The sequence below is a fragment of the Stegostoma tigrinum genome, chromosome 8 (assembly GCF_030684315.1).
Source record: "Stegostoma tigrinum isolate sSteTig4 chromosome 8, sSteTig4.hap1, whole genome shotgun sequence".
NCBI lineage: Eukaryota > Metazoa > Chordata > Chondrichthyes > Orectolobiformes > Stegostomatidae > Stegostoma > Stegostoma tigrinum.
This window is the reverse complement of record NC_081361.1, coordinates 68,051,988-68,065,072: the sequence shown is the minus strand read 5'-3', so window position 1 is coordinate 68,065,072 and position 13,085 is coordinate 68,051,988. Positions and strand designations below refer to the sequence as shown.

Here is a 13,085-nt window from a genome sequence, read left to right as displayed (position 1 = left end):
TTTGGTGGGGGTTGGTGGGGGTGGGGGAAGCAGGGAAGGGTGGTGGAGGTAAGACTGCCCTTCCTCCGTCTCCCTTTCCCCTTCATGCTCAACCAAAGTAAATGTTCTTACTGATCTACAAATTAGCAGGAAGAATGAACACATGAGGTTTCAGCAGATTTTGGAAAATTCCCTACATTTAGCCGGAATATGGCCCTCCAAAACAAGGCTGATCTAGCATCTAATTCTTTCATCATTAAATAAGTGATTTTTATCTCACACATTTTACGAATGGGGGCTAAAACCACACATTACAAAAATAAACCTTTTGAAGCAAATACTTGGCGTAGACTTAAAAATAAAAGGAAGCAACGGTGGAGTAAAAGGAATAAATGTCCTTTTCAGTAATGTGTCAGTTCAAATTTTAAAAGAATATGTTCTTGGGAAATGTGAGGGTAAAGAATTCAATACAGTTCCACTACATTTAAAACATCTGCATGTGTGATTAAGGAATGAGAACACTCATGGATCATGAACATAAATAAATATGTTGGAGTACGGCAATATTTTAAGTGAATTTTGGGAAGAAATTCCACCTACTTTTAGTTTATCTTCTTGAAAGTTTTAACATTGGCTTAACAGCCTCCCTTCAGGACATTAACTAAAATATTAGAGTTTGTGATTCTGTAAATTACAGATATATTTTTAGAACAGGGCAGCAAATTATGCTCATTAATCTCTTCCTGATTTGTATTTACATGTTTATATTTAGTTAATATTGTATTTTACTTTAGTATGGTAATATGGTGTCTTGCATAAGTGAAATCGAATAACTTCTCAGCAGGATTGCCAAATAGCTGTGAATGTTATTGCTGAGTGATTTGAACTCATTACCTGGGCTGACAATGTACTGAAATACTGACAGAATATCACATTGGTAGAGATGCTGTCTTCTGGGACATATATTAAAATCAAGGCCTAATCTGTCTCTTTGATGGATGTAAAATTTCCCATGATGCTATTTAAAGAAATATAGTGTTTTCTAGTGGTGCTCAAGCGTGTATTTATCCTTCAGACAATCTAGTCATTTCTCTCATTCCTACTTGTGGGATTTTGCTCGATACAAATTGTCTACCACATTGGCCTACTTCGATGATGAAGCACTGAGAGACATCCTAAATTCATCAGAAGTGTTATATAAATGGAACTTTTCTTAAGGTTTATCACAAAATTAGATTGCTGTACACAGCTGCTGTAATTCATGATACAGATTCACCAGAACATGATATCAACTGAACAGGGAGAACCTCTGATATAACAAGGTGTAGAGCTGGATGAACAAAGCAGGCAAAGCAACAGAGAAGCAGGAAAGCTGACGTTTCGGGTCTAGAACTTTCTTCAGAAAATGGGAGAGGGGAAGGGGATTCTGAAATAAATAGGGAGAGGGGAGAGATGGATGGAAGAAGATAGGTGGAGAGGAGACAGATAGGTCAAAGAGGTAGGGTTGGAGCCAGTAAAGGTGAGTGTAGATGGACAGTTAGGGAGGGGATAGGTGCGTCGGGACAGGTCAAGGAGGCGGGATGAGGCTAGTAGGTAGGAGATGGGGGTGGGGCTTCAGGTGGGAGGAGGGGATAGGTAGGAGGGAGGGCAGGTTAGGGAGGCGGGGACAAGCTGGGTTGGGTTTGGGATGCGGCAGTGGGAGGGGAGATTTGGAAGCTTGTGAAGTCCACACTGATACCATTGGGCTGCAGGGTTCCCAAATGAAATATGAAGTGCTGTTCCTACAACCTTCGGGTGACATCGTGTGGCACTGCAAGAGGCCCAGGATGGACATATCGTCCAAGGAATGGGAGGGGGAGTTGAAATGGTTCACAACTGGGAGGCACAGTCTTTTGTCATGAACCGAGCGTAGGTGTTCTGCAAAGCAGTCCCCAAGCCTCCACTTGGATTCCCCCATGTAGAGGAGACCACATTGAGGGCAGCAGATACACTATACCACATTGGCAGATGTGCAGGTGAATATCTGCTTGATGTGGAAGGTCTTCTTGGGGCCTGGGATGAGGGTGAGGGGGGAGGTGAAAGAGTAGGTGTAACAGTTCCTGCGGTTGTAGGGAAAAGTGACAGGAGTGGTGGGGTTGGAGGGGAGTGTGGAACAGCCAAGGCAGTCACAGAGAGAGTGGTCCCTCCAGAAAGCAGACAAGGGTGGGGAGGGAATATCTTTGGTGGTGGGGTCGGATTGCAGCTGGCGGAAGGGTCGGAGGATGATGCTTTGGATCTGGAGATTGGTGGGGTGGTATGTGAGGATGGGGGCGATTCTTTTTTGGTTGTTCTTGGGGGGACAGGGTGTGAGGGATGAATTGCAGGAAATGCGGGAGACACAGTTGAGGGCATTCTCGACCACTGTGGAGATGAAATTGCAGTCCTTGAAAAACGGGGACATCTGGGATGTCCGGGAGTGAAATGCTTCATCCTGGGAGCAGATGCGGGGGAGGCAAAGGAATTGGGAATAGGGGGTGGCATTTTTGCAGGAAAGTGGGTGGGACGAGGTGTATTCTAGGTAGCTGTGGGAGTCGGTGGGCTTGAAATGGATATCGGTTTCCGGGTACTTGCCAGAGGTGGAGACAGAGATTCTCTGTTCTTAATCATCTTAAAACAAGGAATTTTGACATGTTGAGGAAGTGGGCCAATGCACAGCAGATAAAGTATAATGTGAATAAATGTGAAATCATCCACTTTGCTACCAAAAACAGGAAGGATCTGAATGGCGATCGACTGTGAAAACCGAACGTGCAACAAGACTTGGTGTTCATGTGCCCCAGTTGTTGAAAATAAGTTTTTAGATAGCAAAGAAGGCGAGTAGCAAGTTGGCCTTCATAGTGAAAGAATTAGACTACAGGAGCAGGAATGTTTTGCTGCAACTGTAAAAGGCCTTTGTAAGACCACACCTGGAGTATCGTGTGCAGTTTTGGTCTTCTTATCTGATGAATTATGTACTGATTATGGAGAGAGTACAACAGGTATGTATCAGATTAATTCCTGTGGAGGGAGGATTGATATATGAAGAGAGACTGAATCAGCGGAGTTAAGAAGAATGAAATGGAGCAGGAGTGATCTCATGGAAGCCTGTGAAATTCTAACTGGACTAGGCATGGTAAATGCAGGAAGGATATTCCTCATGACCAAGGAGTTCAGGACCAGGGCTCACAGTCTAATGGTATTATTGGGTAGGCGGTTTAGGTCTACGTATGGAGAAATTTCTTCATGCAGACACTGGTTAGCCTGTGGAATTCTCTGCCATAGGAAGCAGTTGATGCCAAAACATTATTAATTTTCAGTAAGGAGATAGGTATAACTCTTGATTTAATAGTTTCAAAGGGTCTGGGTAAAAGTGAGAACAGAGTACTGAGTAGCACAAACAGCCATGATCATACTGAATGGAGGAGACAGTTTGAAGGGCCATATTGCCTACTCCCATTCCTACTTTCTATATTTCCATGTTTTAAGCTCTACCTGGTGGTATAAGTTACTGTCTAAAGTGAATTTAATTTTTAAAACTGACACAAGTCACAGAGTCACATAGCACAGAAACAGACCTTTTAGTCCAAACTAGTCTGATTAAACTGTGCAACATGTTTGCACATTCAGAACAGTAAGGCATTGTAAAGAATAGGAAATGAATGGTATTTGGTGGAGAAGTCGCATTAATAGATTAATAGTAACAATTACAAAAGATAAGCTTTCTAGAGTGTAGATCTAGGTTCAAGAGAGAAACATATTTCCTTGTAAAAATAAATTGCAAGATTTTAAATAAAGATAAACCTCACAGCACATTAAAGACTATGCAAATGATTCATTTCCAGTGTTTCATATTAAGGGAAACTTAGGATCTGGGACAGCATATTGACTGATATGAGAATGCTTCCATATGGAAGGCAATGTACACAACTGTGGTAGCTGATGGTATCTCCTGTAAATAGAGAGCAAGGTTCAAACAAATGTGCCAAGCCTAATACACAGCAACTGTTATACATGTGCCAAACCATGTAAAGTATTCACTGGAGACCTGAGGTATTTGGCATCACTAAGTGTAACACAAAAGGATCAACACTGCTGGGACATTAATTGTGCAGTAAATTATTTTCAAAACATTGACTCTATCCTTTTCTATGAAGATGTAGGTATGGAAGAATCATTCTGAAGTCATGTTACAGAGCTTGCTTTCAAAAAATAAGGAAAAAGTTTATTTTTAATTACTTTCACACTAGTTCTACTGCTGCATGTTTTGATACTCCATGTTAGGAAATGACTGGACATAAGTTAAAAGAGAGGGAATGTTGAAAGTGAGAAGAGCCACTATTTACACCAAGGTTAATAGGTCTGTGGATAAGTGCTAGCAAAATCATTGAAGAGATCAGTATTAAAGAATGGGGAGCAATTCTCAGTCAAATGGAGAATACAACACTGAAATATTAAATAGATTAATCGTTTACTTGAATTAAAATGCATTGAATTCAATGGTTTTATTGGACTTGGGCCCAGATTTCACTAATTCAAGATTCTCTGAAAATACCATAAGCATTTAGAAACCTAAAGTTCCTTCCCAAACACAGCACATCTCCTTTTTGCAGGAGCAGGCTAGGATTCACAGGCACACGGTTCACAAAACATAGAAGCAAAGAGACACAGGAAGAGAGGTAGGGCATCTATTCCCTCAAGCCTACTTGGTAGTCTACATCAGAAATCATCAACACCAGTATCCCATATTATCTTCATACCCCTGAATGAATCAATTGTGAGAAATCTAAAAATCTCTGCCTTGAACGTATGTAGTGACTGAAATAAAAACAGAAAAGGCAAGAAAATTTCAGAATGTCTGGCAGCATCTGTGGAGAGAGTAAGGGAGTTAATATTCCAAGTCTAGTATGACTCTTCTTTGGAAGTGAAAGCAGCTAGAAGGTTTTGCAAGTGACAATGACAACTCACTTGCAATAAAAGCCAACATAGCATTTACCTTCCCCATTACTTGCTGCATCAGCATGTTAGCTTTTAATGACACATGAAATATGACACCCAGGTCTTTCCGGACATTAACACTGCCCCAATGATTGTTGGTTAACTGTTCTATCTTTGGAGAGATGACCTAGACATTGGTAGATTCACATTGTAACCAGTCTATCACATAATAAGAAACTATGCACTGTGTTCCATAATGATGTCTTTCTCTGTTGAAGCCATAACCAAAATCCCTTCAGGTCATCATGATGATGCAAGGTACTATTCACACGGCCCCCAGACGTTAATCCGTACAACCTTAATTCAACATCGCTCCTAAAAGCATTTTTTTTAAACTTTCATTTTCACATACTGTCCCACATTTCCCCCCATCGCCAACAGTCTCTGACAATCTGTCACTAGACTTCACAATGCAGATTACAATGACCACTTTGCAGAACACATACGCTCTGTCCACAGAAGAGATCCCGAGTTGCCTGTGACTCCAACACACCACTGTGTTCTCTGGCCAACATCTGTCTCAGGCTTGCTGCTGTGCTCCAGGGAAGCTGGAATAACATCGCCTCATTTTCCATTTGGGCACACTGCAGCCTTCTCAGCTTAATATTGAATTCAACAGTTTTAGGACTTGAGAACCTTTCTCCCCCATCCCCACAGACCAGGCCTTGTCATCACACAGGCTGCTACCATACACTTCTCTTTGTCAGCCACCAACTATCCCCATTAGCAGCTAATCATTTCCCCAGACAGTGAAGGGAGATCCCTTCCCTTGATTAAGGACTACTGATAACCATGAGAAACTTCCTGGCTGTGTACCTGTGCTCACCAGTAAATGGTATTGTATGATTGAACTGTAGTATGGTGATCATGGAATCTCTAGCTGAGAGGGTAAAGTATTAAAAAAAGGAAGACAAGGCAATGCAAGGGAGGGGTGCTATGAGCATCCAAGTAGACTAAGAGTGTCTGTGTGATATGATATCAGGAAACAGGCTGCAGCCACCGCCCTGTCCAGTCCACAAGCTGGGTGTACGTCCCTGACCGCATAGTGTCCCTTGCCGCACATTACAATAACAGCTAGAGAAGCATCTTGTAAATGGATCCAAGATGTGTCTCCAGTGTTCTCAAATGCTGGCACATTTCGGATGCCAATGTCCATGGATATGGCTGGCGCTCAGGCAGCATCTGCTGAGATCTTCGTGGCTACTGTATACTTCATACTGGGGATCCTTTGGAACAAGTGGTTAACTGATGTTACCAGATCCTGTTCTGACTTGTATGTTGACAGTTCTCAATGTCCAGCTTAGTTAGCATGTTTAGTAACATAGGATCCTGAATTCTAATGAGGCAATTCAAGATGTTAATGAGGCATTTAACAAGCTGGAATCCCCCTTAACTGGGAACTCACTACTGCCCAGTGAGAAACTTGTCTTGCCACCCAGCAGATGCATGAATGATGGAATGACTTGCTTCCAATATTGAAATGAGCCTTGGCAGACATCCTCACCTGCTACCACCTGCAAGTTCCCCTCCAGTTGGAAATATGTCGCCGTTCCTTCAGTTGGCTGGGTCAAGATCCTGGAACTCCCTTGATGCAACATGGCTGTACCTACACCAAAAGGACTGCAGCAGTTCCAGAAGACAGCTCAGGAGCAACCAGATATAGACAGAAACCTTATGACCCAAGCTCTGAAAGCCCACATCCCATGAGTGAATATTATATGAAAACATTTAGGGAATTGGCGGCTTTTAAATCAAAGCAAATCTCTAAGGATTTAACTTCCAACCTGGTACGCTGTACCTGTCTATAATTACCTCTTTGTGCATTTCCCTGGTCCTGGTTTAGATGCCGTTCTATTGAACGCTGAATGTTATTCAGTATTCCAATCTCAATGCAAAGTTAGGACTCATTATGCCCTGTTATTATTAATATCATGGATATAATAGAATATCAACGAAGAGCATTATGTGAGGAAGTAGTTGCAAAAGCCCTTTGTAATGTTTAGAATTTACAAGAACAATTGAACATTTTATTACTGTGGCTTTCCAAGAATGCTTCTATGATTGAAATCTCTATGCTGCTATCCAGTAAAAATGTATGATGATGAGAAAAGGCACTTGAATTATTGCAAAGCCATTGCTCTGAACTGGTAGGAGTCTGACCCTGATTTAAGAAACTTCATAAATCAAGCCATGTGAAGCCAAGTGTCTGGGCAGCATTAGTAAACCTAATCTGCTAGAAGGGTCACATATTTATTCTACACTCCAGTGATCTTTAACCTCAAATCATAAAGGAAAACCAGTTTAGCTTACAACTGTATTTTGCAATTTCTATTCAACAGTTTTACTCTTAAAGGAAGTATTACTCTGCTGAAGTTTTTTTATATAAATCAAAGAACAAAACATTCATTCAGAAGATTCAAGTAACAAAGAATACCACTTCAAAATTTAATTTTACATTTAAAGAAATATTAACTTTTAGTTATTTAAAGAGGTTTTATTTCAAAATTATGACTCCCTCTATAAATAGATATTTTAGTCTGTGTATACATAATTATAGTATATATAATGGAAAATACATGCAGCTCGAACCATGTCCAATTCCGTTTAATGATTTAGACTTGTGATCTGCAGTTTTGTGGGGTTGTCTAGGTTGAAAGTTGCAGTTGGAAACAATTGACTCCAAATGATCTCCAATACATGTGTATTGTGCTATTTGTTTCTGCAGTGGGTTATGTAGAATTTGGAGGGTCAATTCATGAATTATAGTTATGAATCTTTATTTACTTGAGGTAGATAATGAGATTATAAACTGCAGAACTGCACTACAATGACACATGTCAAACAGCACAACAAACATCTGAGATAACAAGCTGTAGAGCACAGCAGGCCATGCAGCATCATAGGAGCAGGAAGGCTGACGATTCAGGCCTAGACAGTTCATCCATTTTAATGAATTGAATTTTATGCTTACTGGCAAATTGGGTTGATGATTTATCTGCAATGACCCTGAAATAATAGAACTAGATTTGTACACTATTTGTGCAACATAAATAACAAAGAACGCGGCTAAAATGGTGTTAAAAAATTGTGGGAGTACTGTTACTCCCTTATTTCAGTGTTTGTGAAGATGTTTAGCCTCATTCCTTACAATGGGTTAAAACTCTTATTCAACAGGCATATGGGATCATAGACATGATTAAAGAGTGGCATTATTCAAACATTTTTTTTTGATTTACAGTACAAGAACAGATTTGAACAAGTCTCTCCTGGCAGTAAGGAATGTAAAACGCATTGAAAACCAGTGAAGCACAAAGACAGCCCATTGAAAACAAAAGCTATTAGGACAGACTCGTTAGTCATTCTACAAAAAGAACTCAATATTACTGAGAGAAGTATTCTATTATTGACTAGTTATGTAGCTTTGAACGCATGTGAAGATTTTATTTACATTTATCGTTTGCCTAGGCTTCCAAATTCTGTAGAAAAAATTACTTTGAGGATTATGAGAAAATTGTGAATCCAGAACCTTCATAATTTCTCCAGGTTTATTTACACTTTATTTTTTCCCTCAAAATAAATTCATTGCATTTTTGTCTTCTGTTCAGACAAGTTTACCATGGAGCCCTCTAAAAATATTTCTATGACTTAGGCAATCAATCCTTTGTCTCTATGGTATATGTGTATGTCAGGTACTGCTGCTTACATACACAACATAATATCCCTATGTCCTCATCTATAAAATTTAAAAGCCAGAAAGAAAAATAGGCATAAGACAATTTGTTAAAGAAACAAGATATAAAGTGTCATTTTGGTTCGCTGGTTGATACAAGTACAAGACAAGCACAGTACAGGATATCCAGGGATTGCTTGTACTGAAGACACTGTTGCTAGATCTGTACTGACCAATCACAGTGAAGATGCAAGACCGAGAAAAGCAAAACATGAAGCAAAGACCCATGACCATGAAGCTGCACAGCATGACACAAAATGCTGCATTGTGCTCCTTTTGAATGGCTGTCTGTTATCGAATCCAATGAAGAAAAATGTTTCAATGGAATTATACCATAGTTAATGAAGAAGGCTGTCACAACTCACTCTCTTACTGCCACAGCGTGTTTGTCACTGGCAGTAGAAACACTGGTGAGGCAATTAATGGTATATAAAAGCCATCGGGGACTGATATACAAAATCAGCAACAGCATCCATTGTATAAGATATTCACTAATAACTCCAATACAGAATTTAAAAGAAACGTCTTGATTCAGAGAATGGTTAAAATGTGGAACTCACCAACATGAGCAAATTGGCTTCAATACGTTTAAGGGGAGGTTAAGCACACAAAGGTGAAAGGAATAAAAGAAACATGTTGATGAGATTTAACGATGAAAGGTGTGAGGAGTTTCAGATGAATGATAAATCCTAGCATGAACCACTCGGTTCAAAAGGCCTGTTTCTGTGCTGAAAATGCTTTACGATATTTTGTGATACCTATTAACATTGCTGCCATCACCTGGAATTAGACAGTCGTCCCTTCTATAATTATATCATCCTCTGATGTTTATTTATGATCACAGTATAAGATACCATCTATACTGTGAATGTGCTGTAATCAAGAAACAACACAATTTCAAAAACATTACAACTTCAAGAAAATGGTGACTTTAAAGAGTTCAAATCCCCAGGTATAGACTACAGAAAGATAAACAAAACATGAAGACACTTACAGCTAAATACAGCATGGTGTATAAAGAGAAGGAAGCATGTCCTGAAAAGAATGATTTCCTGGAAAACAAATCAAAATAATTACGTTCTTTCAGAGCAATTAGGATGAGTCCAAGCACACTTCATCTTACAAAATATTCATTCATCTTAAGTTTAAATTGCATTGATCAATATATCCATTCCAGAACAGTAATCCAACAGAATAAATTCATAAATTGTCATGTGCCAGACATTTGCATGCCTGTCTGGTCTGAGGTTTTGCCACACATTCTCACCATAGCCCAGGCTGCTCAGACATTTGTAGGATTCTGTCCATAGTTTTGGATAAACAGGACACATAGCTGTGAAATATGTAAGCACACCATTAATGTAGAGCACCCATTATCAGAACAGCATCTGGGTCAAGGGGCTGCGCATGTAGCTGGTGTACTCCCCGCACTATTCTGCCTATGCAAACTAGTGGTTGGACAATCGTCAGAAATCCACCTGCAATTTGCTCACACTAACTTCCGCTGTCCTCTGGGTGCTGCAAATGAATTTTGCAGATTAGGAGCTGAGAGGCAGTGGAACAGGATTCTGACAAACAGAAGAAAAATGTGCCACCAATCACAAGCAGCTGTCTTGTTAACATAATTTAATTTAATTGATGTGTTCCACAAAGTTTAAGTAAATTGGTGGTTAACAGAATTGTGCTGAATTATAGTTAGCTGATGCTATTGTCACTTGTAAGCAATATTGCTTTATAGCATTTCAAAATCACCATAAAACTGTACAGCAAGCTGCTTTAAACTTCATACAACATTGTCTTCCAACATCTAAAATAATAAAAGATAGGCTATCGATTTAATATTCTTTACCTCTACCTGAATTTCCTTTGACTTCAAAGAGTGCTAATGAGTACAATGGAAAATGGGCAACTAATTTCTTGTTAGCAATTTTGCATTAGATCTGAAGAACAACATGACACTGGTATCTTCTCAGGCCAAGGGTGTGGGGGCAGGCAGATGCAGCTCAACAGTCATGCTCAAATAACAAAAACAAAATTATATGGATACTGGAAACCTGAAATAAAAACAGAAAACTTTAGAAATGCTCAAATTGTCTGGCAGCACCCATGAAAGATTGAAACCATTAATGTTTCAGGTCTATGACTTTTTAATTTGATGAAAATCATCAAGAAGGCCGTTATCCTTGTCACCAAGTCATCCTTTATTTACATGCACAACAGTACATGCTGAGGGGTGTCTTATAGGGGATTATAAAATCACAAGAGGCATGGATAGGGTAAATAGACAAGGTATTTTCCTGGCGTGGGGGAGTCCAAAACTGGAGAGCACAGGTTTAAGGTGAGAGGAGAATGATTTAAAAGGGGTGTAAGGGGCAAACTTTTCACACAGAGGGTGGAGCACGTATGGAATGAGCTGCCAGAGGAAGTGGTGGACGCTGGTACAATTACAGCATTTAAAAAGCATCTGGATGGGATATGAAGAGGAAGGGTTTAAAGGGATACGGGCTAAATGCTGGCAAATGGGACTAGATTTGTCTAGGATATCTGATCACATAGATGAGTTGGGCCGAAGGGTCTGTTTCCATGCTGTATATCTCTATGACGCTATGACATTGATCCAGTTAGCTCAGAACCAGTTCCTAGAGAGGATAGAATTTCTAACACTCCTGTTTAAATCTGTCAAACAGGGCTCCCTGATTGGACCAGGTTAACAGCCCCAGTCAAGGAACTCCTATTCTAGGAGATCCACTTGGCTAGCCTTGTTACAATCTCTACAGAGCTGAAATGAAGTAACATTTCATTTAATTTCTTATTAGGTCTGAGTTCCTACCTTGCCTCCTGAACTTTGCTTTCATTGCCTCTGCATTCGAACTCCACAATGTAGCCAAGGGAACAGTTGATTGCTGTAAAGTTTGGGTTGCAGATATCTAGGAAATGCGGCCTTAAACGACCAACAGACACTTTTGCAATGTCAGTAAAAGACTGGCTTATGGCACAGCCAAAGATGAAGCAGCCAACTTGTTTATATAGAGCAGCTACATATGGGTTTCGGATAAAGGACCTGGAACGTTCCTTCATGTAATGGATCCGGTAGCACTCTCCCGATATTATCTGTTAACAAGAACACAAAATTCTTACTGAAGTCATCCAGAGTTTCCCAAAGATAAACAATGCAGTGCAAAACTGTGATGGGCCGCATTACAAATGGCAATTTATTGACAGATAACTTGTCTACAAAGGAAGAGGAGGAAGAGAAAGGGTATCTATTAGGTTGTGAGGACAGATATTTCTGACAGCAGCAGAAGGGGCAGCACGGTGGCTCAGTGGTTAGCACTGCTGCCTCACAGCACCAGGGACCTGGGTTCAATTCCACCCTCGGGTGACTGTCATGTGGAGTTTTCACATTCTCCCTGTAGCTGTGTGGGTTTCCTTGGGGTTCTCTGATTTCCTCCCAGAGTCCAAAGATGTGCAGGATAGGTGGATTGGCTAAGGTAAAATTGCCTGTAGTGTTCAGGGGTCAGTGGGTTATAGGAGGATGGGCCTGGATCGGATGCGCCAAGGGTCAGTGTGGACTTGTTGGGCCAAAGGGCCTGTTTCCACATTGTAAGAATTCTATGAAAAGGGGAATAACAATTAAGCAAGAGAAAGTTGTCAAATTTTGCCTATTAATATTTGAGAAAGGACACAAATAGAAGTGTACTTTTTAATTTTGTTCTTAAGGTATTTCAGGATTTCTCAACACAAGTACACAAAAGCTTCCATGTACAAATGTAAACATAAAGTATCTGCATGTATGGTGAAGATTATTGAAGATGAAGCAAAACTAAGCAGTAGCATGATGGAAATGCCACAGAAATGAACTACCATGGGGATTTCTGACATAGTGATCAGTTTCCCGCTTCTCTGTTCAAGAAAGACAAAAGAAATGGGCATTTTTATTACCAACAATTACAGGCAACTAACAGAATTATGGCTTTCTGCCATTTTAAGATAAATGATTCGTAAGAATTCCATTGTGACAAAAACAAGAAAATAACAGTCACAATACACCAATAATGATGCTTTAACAAATAAGTCAATTGAGTGGTATAACTTCAAAACTGTTGTTTTCCCCAACCATTGGAGTGTGCAGTTACTGTGAGAAATTCATTAATAACACATTTTTAAAAAGCTTTCTTTTAAATTGGACAGTGTCTTACAGCAATTATAGTGCTTCATTCAAGTATTGTGGCAAAACTTTTGGCTGCCAAGAACCAATTGGAATTTGGCTACATATTTTAAAATATGCAATAATTATAAGGTACGATGTAAACCATAATAAATATCATATTTTATCTTTAAGTATTAGCATTGAACGCATTTG

At 39.8% G+C, this 13,085-nt stretch overlaps 1 protein-coding gene across 2 annotated transcripts in view; it reads right to left on the bottom strand.

Annotated features, from left to right (window-relative positions):
* plpp3 (phospholipid phosphatase 3) overlaps positions 1-13,085 on the bottom strand; it is a 154,506-nt gene that overhangs the window by 52,862 nt on the left and 88,559 nt on the right. For both annotated transcript variants that reach the window (XM_048539285.2, XM_048539284.2), the window contains exons 3-4: positions 11,553-11,833; positions 9,717-9,774 (exon numbers count right to left, since the gene is read on the bottom strand). In XM_048539285.2, the coding sequence (XP_048395242.1) occupies positions 9,717-9,774; positions 11,553-11,833 (339 nt within the window). The remainder of the gene's footprint in view (positions 1-9,716; positions 9,775-11,552; positions 11,834-13,085) is intronic.